This window comes from Labrus mixtus, chromosome 15 (genome assembly GCF_963584025.1).
Source record: "Labrus mixtus chromosome 15, fLabMix1.1, whole genome shotgun sequence".
NCBI lineage: Eukaryota > Metazoa > Chordata > Actinopteri > Labriformes > Labridae > Labrus > Labrus mixtus.
The window spans coordinates 2,681,888-2,709,331 of record NC_083626.1 but is presented as its reverse complement, the minus strand read 5'-3'; the positions used below and the strand labels follow the sequence as shown (position 1 = coordinate 2,709,331).

The 27,444-nt window shown below is 38.7% G+C and overlaps 1 protein-coding gene across 2 annotated transcripts; it reads left to right on the top strand.

The window, feature by feature from the left end:
- The first annotated feature begins 48 nt into the window (after positions 1 to 48).
- On the top strand, positions 49 to 27,444 carry nadka (NAD kinase a). 2 transcript variants are annotated; one of them, XM_061056665.1, is made up of 12 exons: positions 49 to 206; positions 867 to 1,043; positions 5,986 to 6,069; positions 16,060 to 16,189; positions 16,478 to 16,586; positions 16,682 to 16,767; positions 16,872 to 16,974; positions 17,090 to 17,232; positions 19,224 to 19,323; positions 23,058 to 23,215; positions 24,334 to 24,416; positions 24,983 to 27,444. In XM_061056665.1, exons 2-12 carry the CDS (start codon positions 892 to 894, stop codon positions 25,119 to 25,121), a joined length of 1,287 nt encoding a protein of 428 aa, XP_060912648.1. In that variant the 5' UTR covers positions 49 to 206; positions 867 to 891; the 3' UTR covers positions 25,122 to 27,444. The 2 variants fall into 2 exon arrangements, with proteins under 2 accessions (XP_060912648.1, XP_060912649.1); XM_061056666.1 differs by lacking the exons at positions 49 to 206; positions 867 to 1,043; positions 5,986 to 6,069 and adding an exon at positions 13,722 to 14,100.

Here is a 27,444-nt window from a genome sequence, read left to right as displayed (position 1 = left end):
CACTTGTTTGGTAAAGTCGTCCAATATGACGTCACCGAGAAGGCGGCCTGTAATTGGGCGGCTGGCATTAGGAAGTGGTGAGCTGTCTGTTGACAGCTTTTTGCTCAGTAAGATGGTGTAACATCATAATAATGGTGAAGTATTGATACTACGGCGGGCTGCTGCACTCCACAGTTGTGTTGTCCTCAAACGTGGTGGGATTTAAGGTAGTGTTGACCACAGAAGTGGACGATATTACGCGTTGTTCTCGACGTGCCTAATTACTAGCTAAACTCGTTTTGTAGCTTAACTAGTGTGGTTAGCTCGTGGAGAATATTCTGTCGGGATCCGTCAACCCTCCTTTACGTCGGTGAATATGTTTGTGTAGCTGACCTTATTCATTATGATATCTATTTGATGAGGGTGATTTACAAAGCTAGCCTCCGAGCCTCACTTATCCGCAGCATTGTTTTTAAATTAATTTGTAAGTAAAGTTTATATTGATCTATTAATTCAGCTGACCAGCCAAGGAGACCCCTAAACATCTTAAAATGACATCATTCACTGCTTTACAAAAAGCATCGGAGTTTCTGTATGGACAAAGTGTTTTAACGCCGTTTTTATTCAACGAAGTATTGAGTAAACTATTATAATAAGTTTTATATTAACAGAAACATTTGCAGCCGTGTGAATTAAAGTCTACTTTTACCTTATCTTAAAAAAACAAACAATAATGGTTTCTTTTCATAAAGCATCATTAAAATGTACCTTTTTTTTGAAGCAGTGTTACCACAATGTTAGGAAGTCTTGATCAGGCTTGTATGTCTGAGATACTCAGTTGATTGATTCAATGTTTGTCTTCATCAATGATTGCTGTGCCCTGTCAGTTTACCTGCAGCCTGCCTGTCAGAGATGGATTGTGGAGAGGAAGTGCGAGTGGAAACTGCCCCATACTGCTGCTCCACTTGTGACGGAGGGGAGGTTACCGGACACTGCCTGGTTCTACAGAACAGGAAAACCCGCAGCCTGAGCACCTCCTCAGCAGGCTGCTCTTCTGAATACAGGTAGGTGTTGAACATGGGAGCCCAATTTGTATTGTAACTTAAGTCTAAATGGGATCTTTCACTGGTTATAATGGTTATTTTAGACCTGAATGATATTCTCTTATCAGATGCATCTCCCTTGTTTGAACTAATCCTTAAGCAAAGCTGTCAGTATTTGCTGTGTTATCAGTCTGGTATTGATGTTCACGATGTTGTCTGGCTTTTCATGTATGTTATACATCTTTTTTTCTTATGGTTTAAAGTAATTTCTTTAACTTTTAGTTGACAAAAAAAAATCAAGGGCATGCCAACAGGCAACTGAAGGATGTCGTGCCTCCGGTCCTCATAGATAAATATTTAACTTGCGAAAGGATATTACCCTGCATTGGGTTGCACCAGCTATGCATAAGTTAAAACTTTGCCTAGTATGAACGATGAATGTAATTCCTCATTTAGGAAGGAGTGAACACACCCCCACCTGCTAAGATATTTTCAACATAGGCATACGTTATATTTTAAATCTTACATTTTGCTTGAAATGTAGTAGGCTTAAAATCCAGCTGTCATGATCATTGTGAAAGGTGGGATAGCTTTGAGGGATGATGAGCAGAAGACTTTGTATCAGCAGTGTGTTCTCAGCGATATATAACATCCCTCAGAAATGTATGATGACTTTGTTTTTAGTCCCACTTTTGTTTTAGGAAATAGTGTACCATTTAATTACCTTCTGTTCTAGTTGAAGATTTCACCACTCAGTGTCTTTGTTGTTATTTTACACTGGCTGTAGAGTAAGGATGTAGACTTTAGTTATTACCTAATCGTAAGGTATATTGTTACAATTTAAATACATTTTCATCGCTGTTTGTTTATCAGCTGTAGTCAATAGAAGTTATTTTCAAGAGAGGAAACACTGTAATAAACACTGCATTAAGAAGACCGCTTTAACCTGATTAGGGCCCAACCGATATTGGTATTTTGGGGCCGATACCAATGTATAGGAGAAATATTTGATATCGGCTGATACCTTTCTTTGATCTAAGTTTGATCTTTAGAGACTTATATATATATATATATATATATATATGTACACATTTATTGTGTTTTCCCCTCAAATACAGTTATCAAACACTTGTAGTAAAAATATACAGTATAGGTAGTGTATTTCCCCTCGCAGGATTATTAAAATATATTTTCTTCTTCTTCTTCTTCTATAATGAAGACAAGATGGCCACTCAACTCCAAAGTAACTGCACATGTTTGTACGTGCATCACTGCTTGGCATTCTGGTGCTTGTTTTAATCCATATAGCACACTTTGCTGGTGAAAGAGAACTGTTATTTTAAAACAATGAAACTCAAATTAAATAACTGTTAAATGAATCTAGTAATATCGGCCTATATCTGTGATAAAATTAGCCGATATCGATAATCACTTGATAAGCTGATATTATCGGCTGGCCAGTTAATCGGTCGAGCTCTACACCAGATCAGCTCATGGTGCTTTTAATCATGATGGGTCAACTCTCTGGAATTCCGTACCACAGGAACAAAGGTCCGCTACAATATGTCGTCTTTGAAAAGCAGACTTAAAACACATCTGTTTGCACAAGCTTTTCGGTTAAATCTGAAATGACTGGAGTACTTTTTGCACTTCATTAAGGCATTTTTATTTCATTTTTTTAATCTCTTCTTAAAGATATGTGTCATATGAAATGTGCTTTATATATAAACTTGACTTGACTCTCACCGATTGGTCACATTAAAGGGAAAACATGATTTCTGCAACAATATTTTGGTCAGCTTTAACGCTCCAATCTACTATTTAAGATGAAGCTTTCGTCCCCATGGTGCAACAAAACAATGACACAATTGAAGTTACTAACTGGTTTCAACATTGTGTTTAGTGTGGACCACGGAAAGCAGAACTAACTCAGAGCTGGTGCAAGAGGGGAGAGTTTTTGAAACTGCCTTGTGACATGGTGTAGAGGATTCACAACCTCAGGCGTTTGGTAAATGATTAAGAATATGTGTACAATCCCCTCTAATGGGGGGGGGGGGGGGGGGGGGGGTTAGGATGAGACCTTTAGGGCTGCTCAGCTCCAAAAGAGGTTGACATTTAGAGTTCGATCCTCCTGCCTAACCACTCATTTCACAGAACAACAAGAAATATTGTCGTACATGTGAAATTTAATAAAATAATGTTAAAATTTGATCAGAAGAAGAGCTGCATAGAGACAATGTTCCAGATAAAGATCCAATTTCAGATTAAAGTTTGACCATTTGAACCTTAAATCTAAAAAAAAGGTTACAGTATGACTTGTGTAGCACAACTAAAAAAACTAAACAAACTGAGATTATCTTTTAGATAAGAAGGGGAATGGGTTTTGATGTATCAACTGTTGGCACCACTGCCTTAAAATCAGTGTTTAGGAAATAGAAATGTAGACGTGAAACCTAATTAAAAGGAGAAGAGGAAGAAGGCCCTGTGAGAAAACTAAATACATTAAAAACAATTCAGGAGTATTCAGGAGAAGACTGTGTCACTGTTTGATCCAGTAGATGTCGCCCTTGAGCACCAGCATGAAACCAAAACAATCTGCTATTTGGTGTCACCTCCTCTATTCTAAAGCCTCTGCTCTCCTCCAGAGACACACCTCCAACCCCTCTCCACTCACATTCGCATGGAGTTATCAATTGGAATGCACCATAATTAAGCATCATTAAGCACAAGCGGTGGACTAAATTGTCCTTTGCTTGAGCTGCAATTGCCTGTGTCCTGCATTGTTATGTTAGCAGGCTAATGTTAGCACACTTTGGTTAACTCATAGCTTCACATTGCACAGGAATTGACACAGACTTACCTTGATCTATACACACTTATGGGACATCCAAACAAGCAGTGAGTATGTTCTTCTCTCCTCTAGTCCTTGATCTAAACAGTTTTAAACGCAAGGCCGTCCATGTACACATGATGTAAACACGGCACAGACAACAGTACACTTCTCACTCATTGTAGACAGTCATGACTCGGAGACATTCAAAGAGGATATACTTGGTTTCTGCTGTATTTATGTGTGAAATGAGGCACATTCTTCCTTTAAAGGGATATTCCACCTCACAACATTCAGCACAACAGACAAGAGTAGATTGTTAAGTTTGCAGTTGGAAGATAAACAGCAAACAACATACTCAGTGTAGCATTACATAAAATGAGGGAGGAGCTACAAGATTTTAGAGCCAGTAAAGCTACATTTGTACATAGATCAGGATTATTTGTGTGTCGCACAACGCAATTACATACAATTTAGCTTACAATAATTTTTTAAGCTTTAAAAAATGGTGCTTTATACTCAGTCATTTATGTAGTAATGCTGACTGCACGAACCTGCAATAGAAACCTGTTCACCTTGTTTAAAAAAAGCAATAAATCTCAGGCTGATGTATTTATTTGACAAACATATTGGCAGGTCAAATATCATCCTGGTGATGTAATACAACTGTTGAGTAGTTCAAAGTACTGATACTGTGTTACCAAGCAATGCAATGTGTACTGTGTACTTTTTTTATTAGATTTTTCCCATCCTTTATCGATGGGACGGCATTAGAGAGAGAGAGGAAATGTGGGAGGAGATAGCGTGGCGGACATGCATCAAAGGGGCCGAGGCCAGCTGTTGAAGCTGCGGCTGATGTACCAAGGACTACGGCCTTTTGTACACGGGGCACCTGCCCTACTGATCGAGCTAAAACGTTGCCCCGTCTTTGTTCTGTGCTTTTACAGGAATACATGATTTACATGAAAACAGGGAATTCAATGTGGTTATTGTTTGTTATCAATTTGGGCAGAAATGAAAAGGGCACATGTTTGAAATGAGAACAGTGTTGATGAATCTGCTTAGTATTGCTTAGTCACTCAAAACCAGAAAGAAAATCTCATTAATACCTTGTTAAAATCATTCACGCAGCTGGGAGGAACCTTCTTCTTGATTATTTTGGTTGCCCTGTCCACACAGCAGATTTGTTTTTGTTTTCCCTTTCCTTTACATGCAAGCTAATAAAGTCAAAGACAACTGTTTTGCTTCCTCTCAGCTGCCTAACATACTGCTGTATGTGAAACAAAGGCTCTGTCAGTCTGAACACAATAAATGCCTTGTCAAATTCTGACATGGTTGCAGCAATGAGATGAGGCATTTAAAAAATGAGTGTCATATAGAGGCATAAGTATCAAAGTGTGACTCTCCTCCTTTCAGTGTTGTTCTATAAACTCACTACATGTTCATTCAGTATAAGATGATGCAAAGAGTGCATTACTCAGAACAAAACTCTACTGCATCTTTCTCTGTGTATTCTAAATGGGACAGGTGTTGCTCTGCTAGAAGTTCTTTTGCACATGTCTTCCTCTTATTTCCTGTATTATTCCTATATTCCTGTATTTTGCAACATTTGGACATTACTTTTTTGTTTGTTTCTAATAATGCAAAGATATTCAGCCCAACCACAACCAATCCATCTTTGGATGCTCCGCAGAGACTTTTGAGATGTCGTGTAACATGAAGATTGCTCTTCATTTAGGCTTGCTGGTCGCTAATAAACATATTCTCTTCACCTGGAAGTCTACCTCATCGACCTGCTTCTCACGTTGACTCTAGAACATGTTGTCTGTTATACAAATGGAAAGACTGCGCCTGCACAGTCTCACTACACAGAGTACATTTGAAAGAGTTGTGGACATTTCTTGGCACAGTTTCATATAACACACATCCAGAGGGGCCTGCCTGGCTACAGGAGTCTGTATGGTGTTCAACTTGAAACTTTTTTCCACCACATATCCATGTCACCTTACATTCTCCTGAGATGTTACTAATGTGAAAAAAAAAGAAGTAAAATACTGTTTGTTCAACCCTATACACTGTTAGCCCTGTTTCTGTTGTTGTTGTTATAGTTTGTTTTGTTTTTGTCTCTTTCAGGAGAACGCAGTCACTTCATGGACCAAGCCCTGTGACTACATTTGGCCCAAAGGCATGCATGCTTCAGAATCCACACGCAGTGATGTGAGTAGAACAGGGTTACATTCATGTTGCTGCAGGAGTTTTTGTACTTGAGGTTTTTCTAAAGTTTGGGTTTGTGACACTGAAAAATAGAATAGAATAGATTTTCTTGGACACAATGCAAATCAACCATGAGCAGGCAGTTCAAACTCTGCTATGGTTATATAAATGATCTGTTTCCCTGCTGATTAAACAGAAAGAAAATCTCATTAATACCTTCATAAAATCATTCACGCAGCTGGGAGGAACCTTCTTCTTGATTATTTTGGTTGCCCAAGGCAGAGCGAGACCGAGACAAGACCAAGACCAAGACATTTAAGGATTGAGAACGAGTCAAGACCAAGACCAAGGCAGGGCGAGACCGAGACAAGACCAAGACCAGGACCTAGGCAGGGCGAGGGCGAGACCGAGACGAGACCAAGACTAATGCAGGGCGAGAGCGAGACAAGACCAAGGCAGGGCGAGACCGAGACAAGACCAAATTTCTTTGTCTTTGAAAACTGAATGTATGTGAGAAGAAATCATTTCGGTGTTAACCAAGTCAAGTATGCAATCCGTTCTTTGTCTGTGCTTTGGTACAATTTGTGCCAGCTTCAAAGAATATCTTATCCTTATTTAACTTTCATTTGAACAACAAAGAAGATTCAGGCTGTGTTTACTGATCTCACTGTAGCTGCAGTGATAGGACACCAAGGCAACAATCACAGCTTTGTACAGATCGGTCACTCTTCAACCTCCTCATGCCTATTCACTTACTTCTACATAATGTTTCCCTTATGTCCCACAGTCAGAGTTTGCATGGTTGTGTACAAGGCAGACCAGCTTGAGAAGGTAGAAGGACTAACTTTAGTGTAGAGTCCAGAGTCGGCACCTGCTCACTCTCTTTCTCTTTCCAAAGATTTTACGCTTAATTTTGGCTTCAGGGGGTAAATGGCAAAGTTACTGCAAAATTCCAACATTCCCAGCTTGAAAAGAAAAAGAAAAAAGAACATTCCTAGTCACAGCATGTCACAGAAAGATAAACAATGTCTTAACCTGGAGTTCAGTTTCAGTCCTACTGCCGTATGTTTGGCTGAACAGTAGTTTGACTGAGTGTAATCGTCCTTTTCCAGATGTTTAATAACACATCTGCTCAAGAAGACTGGTAGTATGTATTGGAGCTTCAGCAAAGTGTTAGTTAGAGAGACTTGAAAATAACATAGTTAAGGGTGGTTTTTTTGTGATAAGCTGATTAGTTTTTTGTCGATCAATCGTATTTGTTTACCATTGACTTTTATTTGTTTAAAATATATAAGAAGTTTGGGTTCATTTAATTTATTTGTGAGCTTGAATATGTACCAGGTAAAATTATAATAAATATGTAAAAAAGAAAAAGAAAATTGAATTTTACACAAAAATCAAAATAAATACAAATTGACAAAACCTCTGTTATATATACTTTTTAGTTTAGTTCTTACATTAGCTCAAATATTTCCAACAGTTATCAAAGCTAGATAAATCTGTAATTTTATAGCTGTTGCGGGACCTGACTTGTTTTGACGCGTGTTTTCCATTGCCCTGGAAACACTGGATGTTACGCTAAAGAACGCTATATAAAGAATCAGGAACTGCTAAAGCTGCCATTCTGTCGCTGTATGCGCTGCTGGGATAAAAAACGTCATGTAAATTAAAACTTTGATACCTCAGCTCGTCATTAAAGATACTCTCCTGCTCAGGTCTGTTTCACACGTTAGTCTTGACTCCGGTCAATATGGAGTTCGTTTTCACCGGGGGGGGGGGGGGGGGAGGAGTAGGAGGAAAGAGATTGACTCCCATGATTCCCCGCCAGCCTCCACATCATCTTTTGTTATTGTTTTGATTGAAAGCCCCCTGGTGGCTGTATTTACATACTGTGTGTTTATTATGTAATGCTGGTGACTCAAGATAACACGAGCACCATTCTGACTGCTTAACTTAACTCAACAACAGAAGCTAAACAACAAACAATGAATCTACCAGCTGAACATGTTGCTAAACTTGAAGTGTGTCGGCAGAGTTACGGAGAGTTCATGTTTTCCTGTCAAAGCCTCGACAGACTGTTGGCCTCTTGACTCTCTAAGTCATGTAAGTGGCTCACAGCACTGCAGCAGTCGTTGATGGATTAACCTCCTCAAAGCTGCTAAACAGGTTAAAAGTAGAAAAACCAGGTATCATTTTACAAAACAAAGGTTAGGCTGTAGTCTTTTTATGGGAACCTACTCACACTGACACATAACGCACAAATCTGTTCATCAATATTTAAATATCAAGTTATAGAAAAAGTGTTTTCCCCAAAAGCAGGGCAGTGAAAGTTTAGATCAGTAGTTCCCAAACTCTTTCTAATGGGCCCCCCTTTGGCAGTTTGGTTTTCAAGCCCCCCCAACCCTCATCAACACATAAACATAGAGAGATGAACATTCATTCTGACAGTCACACACTCCTAACAAATTCCTATAGTTTTAGATTTAGTCTCAAATATTGTCTGCAAAATGAACTGAATGAAAACTTCAGTGCAAACAACACAGAAAGACTAACGAGCAGCTTTTACAATGGAAAAACATCTAAAGTGATACTGTAACATGAAACTTTTTAAGATAACAGTCATTGCTCTAAACTGATTTTTTAAACCAACTCTGAATAAAAAAAGATGAGAATCTCGTTTGAAGATTTATATTTTCAGTCTTGCAATAAGTTCAATGACTAGTGTTGGCTTGTATTTTGATACAGATTGGGACCTGACCGATATGTGATTTTTGGGGCCGATACAGATATCTATATTAGAAAGAGTAAAAATCTGATACTGATAAATTGGCAAATTCAGTTATCAAACACTTGTGGAAAAGATATACAGTATAACAAAGACAAGATGGTCACTCAACTGGAAAGTAACTGCACATGGACGTGCATCACCGCTTGACACTCTGGAGAGTGATAATGTTTGTTGAAATCCATAAAGCACACTCTGCTGGTGACAGCCAGAAAAAAACATCTGCTAGGCTTATTCAACGATACTCAAAATAAATACTATTTGTCTGGTGAATAAATCTAGTAATGCGCATTTCTGCGATAAATTAGTCCATACCGTTAGCCACTTGATATGCTAATATCTCTACTACAGACCTTCTCAGTCTGGGATGCAGCTTATTAGACTGCCACTCTTCATTTTCAATGTGAAGCTTTATCTGTATTTTTCCAATGATTGAGACAACTACAGAAGAATGAATTTCACACTTGTAGGATGTGGCTAAAGGAAGGAGTGTGGCCCTCTTCATTACCCAACATTGTACAGGTGAAGCAGAGGGCGAGACATATTTGCTTGTCTTTGATTATAGTTGTGACGCCCCCCCCCCCTCTCATAACCTCGGGCTCCCTCTAGGGGAATCACTGGGTTAGAGCATTCAAACTGAAACTAACTATGACGAATTCATTTATGCTCGATCACTGGGTGTGGTTATAAAACTGCTTGTAGAAGGTTTACAAAGCCAGCTTGTTTGGTAATACTTTTGATGTTATTGTTAGAGAGCATTTGTTGTGAGACTACAAAGAGAATCTCCACCCATGAAAATGGTTCCAGACACACCCTGAAATGAAACACGTCAGTGGCAGGAGGCGGTATTTTAGGCAATCCTTGACAGAAAATGACGCTCCACATGTTGTCAACAGTTTGCAGAGCAGAGATTGAAAACTAAAGGCAAGTCAGATGTCAGACTGCACATATATCTAAACAGTCAAAGCCTAACAATTAACAGCATAACTTCTGTTTAATTTAAACGTAATGTTGGAAATTGAGTCAGGCTGACGGTGTGTAATAGGCTGCAGTTTTGCCCAAGTTCTGTTGCTTACCTGTTGTTCTTCATCGTTTCTGCTGTGTCTCAGAGGAACCACCCGCTATCTACTCTTCATTTTCTTTGTTGAGTCTTCTCTTGTCTGGAAACAGGCTATAAAATAACTCAACAAACATAAAACAAGCAGGCTAAAATGTGTGTGCAGAGGATGTAATGGACAAGAACACTTTTTACAGTGTTATTGCTGACTAAGATATTCATCTGTATTTATTAGAGCCAGAGTATTTGGCCAAAGAGATGCAGCGGAGTGAGGGCGAGACTGTATTTATCATCAACACTGATTGGACTGTCACCAAGTTTGTGTCAAAAGAAGGGTACCATAGAAAAGAAAGTCTTGAAATACATTTAGCAAATAATACCAATAAAAACATCATCCCAATCAAAACACATATCTCTTCTGACCCGGCAAACAATGCAGTCTGTGCCGTAGTAGAGTACTTTACCAACCTCCTGTAAATAATGACGTTCATGGACGAGTGCAAATGTTTGGGAGGAGTTTCAATTATTAACCAGAGTAAAAACACCTCACAGATGAATGTGTGATAAAATAGGCTCTCCTGATTTTGTCATGTGAGAATATAACTGGGACAGTTAAGGCCTTCACATCAGATCTTAATATTGTTCTCTTTGGTTTGTTCAGTTTTGGCAGTTTCCTTGAGACACATTTTAACTTTGTTGAAATAGGTCCTCTGTCGCCCCCCGGTGGTGGAATGAACTTCCAAACTCCATTGGATCTGCAGAGTCCCTCTGCACCTTTAAGAAAAAGCTAAAGACCCAGCTCTTTCATGAATACCTACTAACTTAATGATGATGGGCTCCATATTATTGATGATGATGATGGTAGTGACGATGGTTTTTGTTTGATAACGACGACTTATAAGATGGTTTCTATACTGATTAGAACTCTCAAGAACTGCCCTCAATGTTGTGCTTTGCCTCTGGTCACTTCCTGTCAGCACCTGTGTGTCCAATCAGACTCAAAGCTGATCGTTTGCTCTTACTCACATTGTTCTCTTTTTTCTAGATCCTGGCTTATGTTGTTCTTACTCTCTGATGTACGTCGCTTTGGATAAAAGCGTCTGCTAAGTCAATTGTAGAAATTGTAGAATTGTAGTTCCTTGTTTCATTATAAATTCCTTTTATGTTACGAGTACAAAATTCTCCAGTTAAAGACTGATTGTATTGATAAGTAATGTGTAAGCTCTAACAAATGTTTCGCTACGAGGACATGTCGTTGTCTAACTATGACACTTAAATACTTACTTTGTCCCGTGTAGCCCGGCTTTTATCATTCACACACTACGTCACCCTCCTGATTTTCATTAAGCTACATTGTGTCCTCAAGGAAATGGCTCATAAAATTCAAGGAAAAACTTGATGACATCAGGGTCACTACGTCAACATCTGAAACACTATAGGTCAAACAATGCCAAGAGCTGCTACTGGCTCTGAGTCTACCAAAGAGAGAGAAGGAGGAGAGCTCAGATACATGCTTAGACCCAACTTCGGTCACCTAAAGCTGCTCCACTACCCAGCCTACTCCTGGATGGTGGGACTGTGATACACGATGAAACCAGGTCAGTAAAGAGCAGAGCCTCCTTTTTTTTAAATCTAGGGGCGCTAAAAGAATATATGCTAATGATGCCGACCCAGACATGTGTTTGTTTAAAACCAAGATGGAGAAGAAGTCAATGAGTTCACTGTGTAGTTAAAGCCACAACTATTGCAAAAATCACTTTGGCAATTTCTTGTTGAAAAGAGGATCAAACTGAGGTTGTTGGGTTTTTTCTCTCAAATTTTAAAACCTTACACTACAGTATTAAACCATATTTTTAAATGTGTGAATTTAGACACTTTGATCAATGGGAGGCCTTTATCCTGATAGGTATTTTGATGCCTTTAATTCCGAGATAGGACAGTGGATAGGGTCAGAAATCAGGGAGGGAGAGAGAGAGAGAGAGAATGAGAGAGGGAGGAATGATGTGCATTAAAGGAGACACAGGTCGGATTTGAACACGCTTTAAGGACAACAACCTCTGTACCACTAGGCTACTGGCACCACGATAAACATGTAGTCAGCTGAATCACGGTCAAATGCACTAAAGTATGATATGCTAATTATGATTGTTTAAATAAATCATTGATCCATGCCTTTAAGCTTTGAAAGTGATTTATTTTAAATCTAAAACTGTATCACACAGTTATGTAAAAGAGCTGATTCAGCACCTGTCAGCTGCATTGTTGTCAACAAAGTCACAGCATCATTAAGGACATGTTAGCCTTTCATTTCATTTCATGCTCATTGACACATTCATTGGTACAGCAGTCCTGTAAAACTGTAACACTGGATATCAATCATCTCACTGGGATTTAGATGTTTCTGTAGACGTAATAGTAGACTAATAAACTTGCTGATTGTACCAGTGTGGAAACAGCGTGTCAGACGAGAGGGGAGGAGACACAGGGCCTTTCTCAAACCACGCCCTGCCTTCACCCTCTCCACACACACTTCCACTCCAGTCCATTACTGCGCTCTCAAAGGAGAGTCGTCCACATAGAGTGCTGTCCAAAAACCTCTTAGTGTGGTGTGGGTTGTTAAACCCCCCCAAATTGAGACTGCACCAATGCTGACTTACTGAACTGGTATAACGCCTTACATTGTTCGTCATGGGAGACGCAATGTACACAACAGTTCCCTGCAATCACTCACACAAATTTAAAAGCCTCAAAATCCGTTAAAAACACTTTCATAAAAATGTAAAAAATTAAATAAAAATGTATTCAGGATACAGCCTACTTCAAACGAATCATCATATAAACATCATATTGAAACGATAGGATGAAAAAAAAAGGAAGGAATTGCCACCATATGCAACATAAAACTCACTGTTTCCATTAGAGTGAGGGGAGTTCCTCCTCCCAAATCTCGCTGCTGTGTTGATACCCTCCACCTTTAATGAGAACTACTTCACTCAGCTGTGGGTGTGGCATCAAAAAGAGTTCACTCTGTGCTGCAGTGTAGAGGGACCGGTTTGAGAAAAGGCCCATAGAAACTCAAGTCTAAGTCACTCAAAGAAACCTGCCTGCCGACATGTTTCGTTCACAGCAAGAAGTCAACACGGTGTCTGACACAGACGCACTCGACTTGCGGCAAATGTTCCACGCAGACAGAGGTTAGGGCGATAACTAGAGGCAAGGGGAGAGGAAATCCTTGTTATGTCAATGAAAGCTGTTTCTAAATACCAAGTCAAACAAAGATAACGTATCGCAAATTGTCTTTTCAACCATTTTCAAGTCTTAAATATACTACTTTGTACTACTACTATTATGTTCTAGGTATATATGCATCAAGCGATATTAGTTCATTGTTTCATTATGCTTTAATTTCTGTAGGATTTAGAAGATATTTGTATTTGTGTTCTACATGTGTGTTGCTTGAAACATTCATCTTGCAGTCACAGGCTGTAATATGACAATTAATAGATGATTGATTTAAGTCTGAAAGTTGGAGTTTTGACACCGTTTCTCTTACTTAGTTGGGGCCTGTGTTTTATATATATAATCAGTCAGTATGTATGCGTGTTTACGTCGAGAGACAAACAATGTATGGATGTATTTATCCACCAAGGACGACTCATGACTCTGTCATGGTTATATTCAGTCATACCTTTCTGAAAAATAAGGCCCTTCCCTCAAATGGGCGAGTTCAGTGCACAGGTGGGTGGAGACAGAGATGAGGCCAACCTTAAGCTGAGTGAGAGCTTTAAATACAACAGCAGAATACACCAGGGAGGTTTAGTGTTAAGTCGTCAGTGGGACAAATATAGCCACGGTGAATCCGGAGGAGGAGTTTTGAGTTTATCCTGTTGTCTGTGGACAGCACACAGAGAAGACTCTCACCTGGCTGCCTCTCAGATAACCCCTTGGCAAGACTGCAAGAAGTGCACTGACTCAACTTCTTCAGCTGCTTGACAATGCTCTGGCACTCAAGGAAGTTGTTAGAGGAAGAATGAGTTTGTTTCGTCAGAGCGAGCCACAGGGACAGAGCTCTGTTCACAGCTGAGTCAATCTGAACACAGCATCCTTGTTACATGTGGACAGCAATGAAGTTTAATCAGTGCATCCCTCAGGGCACTGCCGGGAACAACAGCGCAAACAAAGTGTGGAAATGGTGAGAGGAACTTCTGGCATCTTCCCTTTCTCTTTTTCAACAGAAAACAATGTATTTGATTTGAGCTGAAATGTTAAATGGCTGCTCCAAGCTGTTGCATTGTTTTTTTCAGGTGCTCTCTTGGTTGGACTCACTGAAGATGTGTGAGAGCTTCAGGCTTTTCTAAACTGCTGTCATGTCAGAACTGTATGTCTTAAGTTAAGACAAAGTCAAGAGTTAAAGCTTTCTTTTCGATCTGTTTGTGAATGAGAAAAGAGAAAGTGTATCAGTGCAGGGATGGAGTGATAGATTTAGAGGTTGATGTGACATGAACCTGAGGATGTGTTGAGGTGGTCAGGAAAACTGTGGATGGCTAGTACACAGCTCGTTGTTTCTTCACATGTTTATGAAGTTTTTGCTTTGTATCCTGTACCTGTCATTACGACTGCACAGCTTCAGTTTTCTACTAGTACTGCCACATGTTTGGTTTGATCTGTTTTACTGAAGTCAGTGTTTAACTAGACCTTGATATCTGTTGTTCTTCACATGAGCCTATACTATTCAGTGCTATCAGGTTGTAGTAATGACTGCCTTTGTACATAATCTGTTGCAGTCCAGTTTGTTTTTGTGTGTTTGCATTTAATGAATATACATAGTTTGATGCTTTTTTTTTTTTTTTTGAACAGTTTTGTTTATTACATTTTTGTACACAAAGAGGCAATAGGTTCACAGTACTTGTGAGTGAGAGTGTTGCAAGGTTAACATCAACAAACAAAAACAAACAACATTTGAACAGGGTGGTCAGTCTGGTCATACTATGGATCACGGCTGTTAGTGTGCATAACAATCTCAGTCCTTAAAGCAGAGTAGAAGAGGGAAGACAAAAAAGAAATAATAAATACATACATTAATACAGTAATTACAAGGCTTAATTGACAAAGAGGTAGCAGCAGGACAGAGCAGGATCTTATTCAGGAACAAGTAGGAAAATAATCTTTTCTGCATAAACAAGGAAGGGGCCCCACATTTCTCTGAATTTACGAGAGGATCCTTTCAATGTATATCGAAGTTTTAAGTTATTGAAAATCTCTTTTACCCAGAGGGTGTGGTAAGGGGGTGTTGTTGATTTCCACCTCATTAGAATGAGGCGTCGAGCCAATAAAGTAACAAAGGCGATTATATCTGATTGCGGTTTAGGCAAGGGCACCTGAGAGACACCAAACAAGGCAGTCATAGCATTAGGTTTTAGAAATGTCCCAGTTACCTCCGATAGAGTTTTAAAAATTGCAGTCCAATAATTATACAAAGATGTGCAGGACTAGAATTTGTGGACATAGTTTGTAGTTTGATGCTTTTTGAGTGGATAATGAAACAGGAGGAAAGAGGAAACTGGCCTGTTTTCATTTGTCTGGACTTCAGTGTTTTAGAAAGAATGTGAATGCACATAATGTTTGTTGATTGTCCAAAAGCTACTTCATTAGCTCCCACTGTATTTGTTTGCTTCTGACTAAGGCGTCTCATGACTTATTAAGAAGTGGTCTCTAGTACAGATACAGACTCATAATGTAGTTATAATTCATTTAGAAGTGTGAATGAGTCATCTAATCATGAAAGGTGTAGCAAAGGGAATAAGGAGATGTGTGACTGTGCTGTTTTTGAAGGTTTGAGACAAGAACCTAAACCTGAAGATTTAACTTGTAATGGGTAGATACTGAGCAGTAATCAATTAATCAATCTTTATTTGTATAGAGCCAATTCATAACAAGTGTTATCTCGAGACGCTTTACAAAAAGCAGGTAAAAGACTTTAATCATTGCTACATTACAAAGCATTAATCCATTGTGTAGCACATTAGCAACATTTTAGCATAAGTTACAGTAGTAAGAAAAAACGTCCTTTTAAGAGGCAGAAATCTTGGGCAAACACTCAGGTTTTAACCTGTTTCCTCCCCTCAAGTTAAATATGTGTTTGTCTTTTCAGGCACATTCAGGATCCCGCCAGCCAAAGACTAACATGGAACAAGCCACCAAGAAGTGTCCTTGTCATCAAAAAGATACGAGATGCCAGTCTACTCGAGCCCTTCAAAGAGCTCTGCATTTTCCTCACTGAGGTAAGACCAGGTATCCCATGACACCACTCAGTGTGAGCAACAGACTGTGATGGGTTAGATTGAATGTACATATTACTAGGCAGTGATTGGGGCAAAGACATGCGTGCGTTGCTGTCTTTGACTTGGGTGACTCTGTTACCCTAACTTCAATAGGTTACTGCTGTCTCTATCTAACAAGGAAGGCCTCACCTGTAAATAATGACTAACTTGTAGACATGGCTATATTTTTCGTATTATGCAGTGCCGTTTGCTAATCCTGTTGGTTGGGGGGGTTGTGTCTGGCTGTAGGTGAAAAACATGGCTGTTTACGTGGAACAGAAAGTTCTTGAGGACCCAGCTATTTCAGGTGATGAAAACTTTGGAGCCATTACAAAGAAATTCTGCACTTTCAGAGAAGGTATGAAAACCAGCCAATCATCACCATCATGTACCAAAATAAAAGAATCAGATGGGGATTCTAGATAAGATGTTCTTTATGTTCATATTTTTCAGATCTTGACGACATCTCAAACCGAGTTGACTTCATCATCTGTCTTGGTGGAGATGGGACTTTGCTGTACGCGTCCTCACTCTTCCAGGTATTCTGCTCTGCATTTTAAATTCAGCTGCTGTGTTTTGTTTTTCGTTTTTTTTTACATGTTCTTGGATGGCATAACAATCCTTCTCATTGATTTCCTTGTAGGAGAGCGTTCCACCAGTTATGGCCTTCCACCTGGGGTCCTTGGGCTTTTTGACACCTTTGAAGTTTGACACCTACCAGTCTCAGGTCACACAAATTATTGAAGGTACTGAATACGTTTACCTCTTTGTCAGCCTCTCTCTACAGCATAAATACTGAAGTGTTTCAGTCATAATTTAAAAAAAAAAACCCTATTTAATGTGTATGTTTATTGCATGAAGGTAATACTGCCATTGTCCTGCGAAGTCGCTTGAAAGTCCGAGTATTTAAAGAGAACTGGGATAAGAAGGCCAGAGTGGATGAGAATGGAATCATCCTGACCAACGGGGACATGGACAGTTGTCGAAAACCTCTACAGTATCAGGTAAGAGCGTTGCATAAAACCAGCATCTCCTTTGAAATAAGTAAAACATTTTACTTAGTACTATAGTACTGGTCGCAGCAGCCATGTGTTCAATTTCCGACCTCAGCCCTTTGCTGCATGTCATCCCCTTACTCCCTCCTCCTAACATTACCTGTCTCTCTTAAGCTGTCTTATCCAATAAAGGCAAAAAGCCCACCCCCCCCAAAAAAAAAAATCCAAAATAAACAATCATACTACTGTTGTCAAAAGTAAATAACAGGACCATTTGCATGAGACTGATTTTGGGGTGTGAATATACAAAAATGTATTAACTCCATTATGGACTTTTAATGCTAGTGGCACATTAAGTTGAGCCACATGTTGGTCATTTGTCAATAGACTTGAGCTTGTTTACCGCTCCTCTAGCCCTCTGACTACTCAAAGTGCAGAATAACCACAGCATTAGCCTATAAAGAGGACAACACATGTCAACAATGTGTGTCAAAATAATGATGCCCTGTTGCCTGTGGACTTAAAACCTGTAAGCAAATAACCACGTTGGTAAACTATGTCATCAAAACAAGATATGTGGTTCTGACCTTCTTATATGTAGGTTAATGGCCTTTGACATTTTGAGCCACACATTCCACATCTGGAATGTTATCTGTTTAAACTAAGGGTGCACCAATCGATCGGCATGTGACTTGGTCCTCACAAGTATAGCCGATTTTAGGCCGATCACACAAACACACGCTAAGGGACAGCCACACACACAACAAGCAACATGTCGACAGTGTAGACGTGAGATGCCGATCAGCAGAGGAGAAAAAGGTTCGACACAGGAGCAGAAACACACCGTTTCCCTGCACTCGCTCCCTGCTCACCTCGCTGCCTGTGGAAGCTCTGAGCTGCCTGTATGTACATGTAGTATTAGGCCTGTGTGCGCGCTCCCGCGATATCTCTCTCTCTCTCTCTCCCTCCCAGGCTTGGGGAGCGCAGAACGTTAAAATATTTAATTAATATCTCTGTAATATTATTTGGTTACGGAGGAACACCTGAAACCCAAGTGTATGAGCACGTTTAGAAGTAGCCTATAACTTTGCAGGACATATTAGGCTATTGATTAATATCGATAATTGATGGGTAAACACGATTTAAACTAAATAGCGATCACAAAGGCAGAGAGAGACAGGGGCAGACAGGAGAGAGTCTGTAAGTGAGTCAGGGTAACCCTTTTTTAATTTGATCTATTTATGAGATTAACAACCTACAGGGATAAAGAGTGTGACTGGCTGTTTGAATCTCCAGAATGTGAAAATTTAATGCAGAAAATTCAGTTAATGTTTTATTGTTTTATTTTTCTTTACATAGACACTTTTACCATATAAATTATGGCTTTAAACTAAAGTAGAATACAGACCTGTACCTGTAACAAAGGGTTTGATTTTCAAAATCTTCAAGTGGAGATTCATTTGAGTGAGCATGAGAGATTGTCATTGCAGGAGTTTTCATATTTTTTTGTAACAAAAAGTTACTTAACAGTCAGGTTTTATTATAAATAAAAATATATTTAAATCAAAGACATTTTCAAAATGTTCTTTGCTGTTGCTGTCAATAATAGAGCTTTAAAGACAGAAAATCGGTATCGGCCAAAATTGGTATCGGCAGGTCAGAACAGATAAAAATCTGAATCGGCCAGAGAAATTGCAATCGGTGCATCTCTAGTTTAATTGTTTTAAATGTGTGTGTGCACCAGTAAACACCGGTACACCAGCTTTATGTGTGTATAGTTTTGTCAGGTTTTCTCACCACCTCAGGCACTTTGTTTTGTAACCACTAAACATGCCTCAGGCTCAGGTGCTAACATGCCATACTGGTTTCGTTGGGAGAACTTAACACAGAAAAAACCATACTGGCACGTTAACACACTCGTTGACATGTCAAATAGTGCCGAGACGTGTTTATGGCTGATTGTGAATGTGTTTCAGGTTTCACATGTGGATGTGTTTCAGGTTCTTAACGAGGTGGTGGTGGACAGAGGTCCCTCCTCATATCTCTCCAATGTTGACCTCTTCCTCGATGGACACCTCATTACGACAGTGCAGGGAGATGGTGAGTCTGAGTATGTGTGTTGATGTTTAGCACTCTGTGAGAATGTAAACACTAAATGGGTTCAGTCTAGAATCCCTGCTGTTGAACTCGTCAAGAGTCACAGAGAGCTGTATATTCATCAGATCTGTGGGGGAAGTTGATACGTTTGTCAGGCTTGCTCTTTGATTAACGGAACTGAGTATCTGAAGGCCTTCGTCAGGGTGCCGGTTTGGCTTAATGGTTAGAGAGGCGCACCTCACGTTCAGAGGGCTACACTCCCTGCAGAGGTCGAGTCTGAGCCTAAAATAATTTCCCAACATGTCCTGTCATCCTTCGCTGTCCTTTCAAAATAAAGGCACAAATAGCCTTCACTCGAAATCAAAAGTGTACTTATAGATTAAATAAATCTCATAAATCTCTTGTGATAATGTCTCATGACAAGTCAAGCGACGTAGCACAAAACAGGGAAACTTAGTGAAATCAAAGTAACAATAATACGAGTGCGTCCTTCTTGGATTTTATGGTAACTGACCACATGACAAGCCAATGTATTTTAAAAACAGACCAAGATGCTGCACGTTAACGTTGCATGTTTATCTAACCAGAAATTACCCAGCTCTCAAAACTGTCCACGCTATACTCCTGACTGGATTTACAAAATAAAAACTTGCAATAAAAATAAAAGACAAAAACACTGAAATCCCCCTCTAATAAAGGTTTTTATAGTGATTCAAATTAGGATTTTTAAATCAGATACTTTGCGTTTCTAGCCTCCCTGAACAACACAACTTTTCAGACATTCATTATATGTTATACACAAAAGAACATCATTGTCTTCACTATAGATGTACAATTATGACTTTATGACTAAAAGCATGAATAGTCCTCTTTGAGCCCTAATTCTCAAACTTCAGATCAAACTACTAGACTTCAGTTCAGTCTAGACAGCCACAGTTGTCTTACACTTTTGGAGGAAGGGGGGGCCTAGTGGTTAGTGGTCGCGCCCTGTGTACAGAGACTGTGGTCCTCAAGGCGGGCGGCGGCCCGGGTTCAGTCTAACCTGTGGCTCCGTTCCTGCATGTCATTCCCCACTCTCTCCCTCTCTCTCTCCAATCTCTATCTCTAAATAAATGCAGAAAAGGCCAAAAATAAACCTTCAAACGTGTTCTAAACTAAACGCAGACCCTGATCTCAGAATGGAGAGACAGTTTTGACAGGTCCCATCTTCTGTTTTTATTTGTTGTGTAAGGAATGGAAAAAGGGGGTCGGATTAAATTAGTTTTAACTTATTCCTTCTCATTTTGGCATGTCAAATGTAAGAGGGAATGAAGGATTGTGTCTTTTTGTTCTGTATTTGTTTGATTTGTTTTCTACCTATTTTTAATTACAGCTACTGTTGTTTTTTTTTACATGTTTGAAATTAAGACATCAACTGGAATTCAAATATTGTCAGGACAGAAATGATCCACTACTAACTCTTGTCAACCCAGAGTGGGAAGAAAGCCTTGTTTTTAAAAGAAGTGCTCTCTTTTTTACCACCATCACAAGTGAAACCTACGCTGCACACCTAACCTGCTCCTGAGTAGGTGCTAAGTCTACAGTTTTGGTTTCATATCAGCTGTGAATGGTGCTGCAGTTTCAACAATCCTTACCCCAAATATATTCTCTATGGGAAACACTTCATGCATTGGAAGTGAAGATAATAGCAAACTTGATACCTTCCATTTCTAACGTCATGGAATGAAGGTGTGCAGGTTAATTTAAAGTAGTGCAATAAGTGTATGGAGATGCTCATCTTCCACAGAAACCTAAATGTGTTCAGTCATCTCACCAAACTATCTCCTGTTTGTATCAGATTATATTCCACATATTATATACACACTCATACTGTTAATATCATCAGTACAATGAAGGAACAGCACATATTAACCACTTGAGATGGTGTTTTCTTTTCACTGCTGTGAAGTGTAAAGAGTTTTTTAATGAGAGTTTTGATATTGGCAAATTTAACTTTGATTTAGTAAAAAAGTGCTTCGATGTTTCCTTCATTACGCAACACTTGCATTGATCAGTGTGCTCGTGATGCTGGTTCATGTTTGTCCTATCTGCTCAGAGTTAATTAGTTGACACAACAGAGCTGTGCTAGTAGACCAGAATAGCTGTGCTTATAATGCTGATTTACCAGGAAGATCTGGGTAAATGATACTGCTCCACCAGCAACGATCTGCTGTTCATGTTGGTTTACTCTTATTACTCAATGTGTTGTACCTGTTTATCCAGCCAGTACTTCACATACATGGCTTTTGTAACTTCCTATATGATGATAATATTACCATCATTTTCATTTAAGTGTCAAACACAAAGTTCTTTAAAAAGGATCAAATTGAACCCTGCAAATATTCAGAACAAAACCACTCGATGTCGGGTCTAATTTATGAGCCTGTCTTCATAAAGACATGTTTAAAGGGTTCGTTGTGAGGAAAGTAATGTTGAGCTTAACAACATGGACATGAATCATCATGTAGGGCTTTCACGGTGAAACAATTTCCTCTGCGGTGATCCAGAGATAATAAAATCAGTAAAAGTCCAAATCAAAACAATCTTGCAGGCCAGATACTGTCAGCCAGGTGAGAGCTCACATTGGATGTGTTTCCTCGTTTCACACTCATCTGTTTGGTGCAGATTTTACAAATTGAGTCGTCTCAATCAGATTGATCTCCTTTTCATTTTGCTGAAATGTTAAGAAAGGGGCGGGGTTACATTTGGTTTAGTTTACCAGTTGTCTTTTGTGTCTGTCTGAACCGTAGGCGGGATGAAGTGACTTCACGTGCCGTCATGGCGGTTGGCTTGTTTTTACCCCGGTTATTCATTTTTGCGCTTCCCGCGACAGCCCTATTATCATGCAAAACTTTGTCGACGTAAAAAAGCAAAATAATACTTGCTTTTCGCTTAAAGAAACATACTATTAAATTCTAGTATATTAATTATCTATAAACGTTTCCATGATCAGTTCCTGCTGAAATGTTGATGCATAGCCTGAATGAGTCTTAAGGCAATCAGTAAAAATTGTTCTTTCAATCAGTTCTTTGTATAGTTGTAAACTTAAGCATATTGCCCGTTGTGTTTTCTGGTTTCAGCTTTTTCAATGTGAGGAGCTGCTACTTTGTTTGACACAACAGATAGATAGATGGATTACTTTATTGATCCCAAACTGGGAAATTGTGGTTATACAGCAGCAGGTTGTCAAAGCAAATAAAATGATGTGAAAATAAATACAAAGTAAATACGCCCTATATTTAAAAAAAATAAATACTTTAACATTAACATTACTTCTCAGTCTCAAATATGAAACATTTAAATACACAAGTGTGTTGTTTGCTGGAGTGTGTAAAAACAATGACGACAGTTGTAAATGCATTTACGTTATAAAAATGCCAATCCAGAGCTGTGCAAATTCAGGTGTGAAATCACTGATATATGTTAAAATGGAAAACAGTATGTAGACATGTTATCAGCTAATACTTTACTTTGTCTACTTGATGGGGGGCATCTATGTTACTTAGAGGGTCTATATTCATAAAATTATTATTTCCAGCTCAATAAATCCACTGTGGTGCATCGATGAAAACATTAACTTTGAAATCAAACCCCCACCCCCACCCCCCCTCCCACCCCCCTCGCTCACCCTGACTGCTTGCTATCCTCGTGTGTTAAGTACGTTGTTTTTCTCTCTTTGTGTCTCTATGTCTGCCCAGGTGTGATCGTCTCTACACCTACAGGAAGTACAGCATATGCAGTTGCAGCAGGTGCTTCCATGATCCATCCCAACGTCCCTGCAATTATGATCACTCCCATCTGCCCACACTCGCTCTCCTTCAGACCCATAGTGGTGCCTGCTGGAGTGGAGCTCAAGGTATTTCAAATGACCGGTGAAGAAGTGATTTATTCTTAATCACACACACACACACACACACACACACACACACACACACACACACACACACACACACACACACACACACACACACACACACACTACTACATCAGATATGACGCTTAAACTGGCACTTTGTAACATTTTGGGTTCTTCACACACTTGGTCATATAATAATAATAATAATAATAACTTTATTTATATAGCACCTTTTAAAAACACAGGTTTACAAAGTGCTTTGACAAACAGCAAAAACAAGAACAAAGCAAACTAAACCAAACACAGAAGAACATAAACAACAGCAAGAATATAACAAATGCAAAATACTAAAAAGAACAGAAAAGAACCCATAGTGCACAATACCCAACAGACATATATAACCCAACCATCACAAGAACCATGATAAGAACCCTGATGAAGAACACAAGAACCCAACAACAAGAGCTGAGACCAAGAGGAGCAAAGATTTAAAAAGACGTAAGAAACTAAAAGAGCTAAAAGCAAATCAAAAGATAACAGCAATAAGAAGGTAAGAGCAGGAAAAGAAATAGAAACAAGTGAATGAATTATCAAAAAACAATAATATTAATACAAATAAAAAGTATATATACATATAAAACATAAATAGACAAAGTAAGTAAGATAAGAAATGACCAAGTTAAAACACAAGTTAAGATAGGAGCATAAATACGAGATAAGAGCATAAATAAAAGAACAGTAAGAAGTAAAAGAAGATAAAAATAGTAAAGCCAGTAAGAAAAGACATTAAGAAGACGACATCACATAAAAGCAAGTCTGTAAAAGATGACTATATGACTACAAAGGCATTATTATAGTGCAGTATGCTAGCCAACTGATTTACCTTAAATTATATTTATGTGAGTCTGACTACATTTTGAATCTCGACTTGTTTGCAGTTGTCCAAAAGTTAAACATAAACCTCAAAGGATAACGCAGGTTTACATTTCTGATATAATTAGGTATAAGAATGTTAAATTATGAGGGTCAAAACGTTCTACCTTTAAACGGTGAATACATAACCATGTCCATTCTTGGCTTTTTAATTAATTCTGAATTCTGTGCTTGTTGTTTATCAGATAATGCTGTCCCGTGATGCCAGAAACACAGCCTGGGTGTCATTCGATGGAAGGAAAAGACAAGAGATCTGCCATGGAGACAGGTTAGTTCACATAGCGAGGCCACGCTTAACGCCTCAGCCACACAAACAAAGAGCGCAGGGAGGAATGAAGTGGAGGAAATGAAGCTAAACCAACAAGTTTATAGTCTTATTCACTCTGAGTGACGCTATTTGTCCGAGAGAGTCACAAAACAAAGTTTAGTTGTATACTTACAGGGACAATAAAGTGTCTTATGTGTTACAAAGCAGACATACCAGTACTTAAAGGCTTTGTTATGTAAGCTGCTTAACGTCCTTATCCCCAGGAGTGTCTCATGTGCCATAACCATCATTTTCCAGCATGTTACACACTCAGAGATTACCATCTTCCTGATTCTTGAAAATGAGCTGTTTGTCAACGCGAGTCATTGAAGCCCACTTAAACAAAGTCCACAGTTGCATCAGAAGGAAGTCATGTAACAGCATTAAATGTCAACACTTCCTCTTTCCATAGTAATTGCCAATACCTGTACTTTTCTAACCTTTATTCTGCCCTCAGCTATTGTGACACCAAACCTTATCTGTGTGTGTGTGTGTGTGTTTTTGTTTTCTTACCTTCCCTGTTCCAGTATTACCATCACTACTTCCTGCTTCCCCGTTCCCTCCATCTGTTTCCGGGATCCAGTGAACGACTGGTTTGAAAGCCTCGCCCAGTGTTTACACTGGAACGTGAGAAAGAAGCAGAACTACCTTGAAGAGGAATTCTGAGGACTTGTCCATGATGTTCTCCGAGGTCCCCGGGACTCCCAAGCCTTCGTTTAAGCCCGACCACTGTTTGCCATTTAGTCTTTTTATGGATGAAAGGTGTGTCTAAACTCTATTCAGATAAGTCTATCATTGTAATGCTACTCTTTGTTTACTTCAAATATTCAAATTAACACTTTGATTTAGAAAAAATCGATATATAAATATATATTTAATTAAACTTGGACAAACTGCACTTTTGCTCTTGCCGTCAATTTTCTTCTCAGGTCTTATCTATGTGAGGATAATGATTTAAATGTAATGGTCAAATAAGATAATTAGTCATGAATAAATAACTGACTAATGAATATCAAAGCGACATTCTGAAGTCAAACATTACATTCATCAAATGATCAAACCTTTTGATCAGAATTTAACTCTTCAATGATTCTTGAAAAGAACATGTTCTGTTTAAAACATTATTATTATAACACTTCAGAATCCATTCCTAATTGCACAGCGCACAGACACAAGGACGAGTGTTTACTTTTTTAAAGGTCTTCAAGGCTACGAACTGAGCTCTACCTATCAACCAAACTAACTAGCTAGGTTGGCGTGTTAGTTTCAGTTAGTACATAGTTCTTTGTACTCTGTAAATATAGCAAACTGTAAATGAAAAGCAGGTACTAACACCAGCAGCATGATGGTTAGTTAATAGAGGGAAGCCGATACTGATGTTTAAAATGACAATTTATCCGATTGCTGATTCAGTTCGGTGTAATAGATGCCAGCATTAAATTGATTTGATAACTTTGAAAATTGCATTTCAAAATAAAAATCTATAATCAAAACAACAACAAAAAAAAGTTACTCGGATTGGATCAAATCATCAACATTATATATGATTCAATAATGTATTGTTTACTTTCAGTAGGCTGACTGTTCAGAATTGAGCATGACATTGATCAAATTATTGACAAATATAAATGAGCTGGTATGTTGTAAGTTTTAAGCATTATTAAGTATTTCCCAAACCCCCTAAAACATATCATTTTCTAATGTGTGCACATATCAAAGTGTTGGCTTATTGAATGGAGTTTGGATCTTCTCTTTGTCCAGGAGTCTCTGTGTGTTTTTTTTTTTTGTTCTTTTTGCTATTCAAATGTAATCATATGGATTCAAAATGCAGCTTGACGAGAGAGAGAGAAAAACCACCACACAGAGAAGCAAGGCTTGGGATGATGGTGGACATAAATGGTCACATGTAGAAGACAGATGTTGTGATACACTTGATGGATGTTATCAGATCTGTTCAAAGCACTTTCTAATCTTTAAGATGAATGGCAGGGACACATCGACTACTTTACAAGCAACAGAAGCTTGTTTCCTTCATGAGCTGTGTTGCAGTTCTCTTGAAAACGTTTTTATAATCTGATCTGTCAAACTTTCCCAGATGTTGTTAGTGAAATCAGGAATTACTGACGGTTTACCATCGACAAATGATAGATGTTATTTTACGACATTTTTTTAAGTCCATTATGAGGAAGAGCAAATTCACAGTACATCTACTTAGCAATAGTGGCCCCACTGTACAGACTGTGCCTTATACATTGGTATAATTAACACAAAGAAACACTGATTTTCCAGCTTTACATTGTACTTTTTTACAATTACACACGTGCTAATCTGTGATTTTTTGTATCTCCATTGTAACTTCATGTTGATTGTTGTCTTTGCTGTGTGAGGCACATGACACTCGACTAACTGAGTCGTGAAGGAAGTTCTGCAGTTTCTCTTTTGTCAACACTTTTCAAGGATATCACATGTTACCACTCATTCCAGGCAAAGAGACCACAGATCCGATGTCTTAAGCATCTTTTAAATGACCGTTATTTAAAATTTCCTTTAAGCCATATCTTAACTCTTTGTAGGTTTTATAAACTAATGTATGTATTCTTTAATTGAGTTCATGATATTAGTGTTTAAGTGAAAGACTGGATTTATTAAGCGACTTTATGCAGCCCTTCTAATCAGCTGGCAACACGTCTGTCACTGGGCGGTCTTTACTGAATACTATAAGGGGGGCTTACCTTACATATCTAATCATATATTTAGTCGAGATGTTAATATATAGATTATGATTTGGCTTTAAAAAAGTGATGTAAGGATAAACAGATGTGTCACCTGTTGTTTTTCTCAAAAGGACCAACTGAAAGGCAATCATTCCTTGAACTGATTTTGTACATGTATTGTAACCCCTTGAATAAAAAAAATGTATTTTGTAAAGTCTATGTTAGCCAGTTTACAATGCATCATTGCTGAAAATAAATCTTTTGCTACTTTTTAA

What these genes read in the sequence shown, in the direction of transcription:
- nadka (XM_061056665.1), top strand. Translation starts at nt 892, where the DNA reads ATGGATTGTGGAGAGGAAGTGCGAGTGGAAACTGCCCCATACTGCTGC. An exon ending in ACGCGTCCTCACTCTTCCAG is followed by an intron (nt 16,768 to 16,871) that starts GTATTCTGCTCT and finishes ATTTCCTTGTAG; the next exon opens with GAGAGCGTTCCACCAGTTAT. An exon ending in GAGATCTGCCATGGAGACAG is followed by an intron (nt 24,417 to 24,982) that starts GTTAGTTCACAT and finishes TCCCTGTTCCAG; the next exon opens with TATTACCATCACTACTTCCT.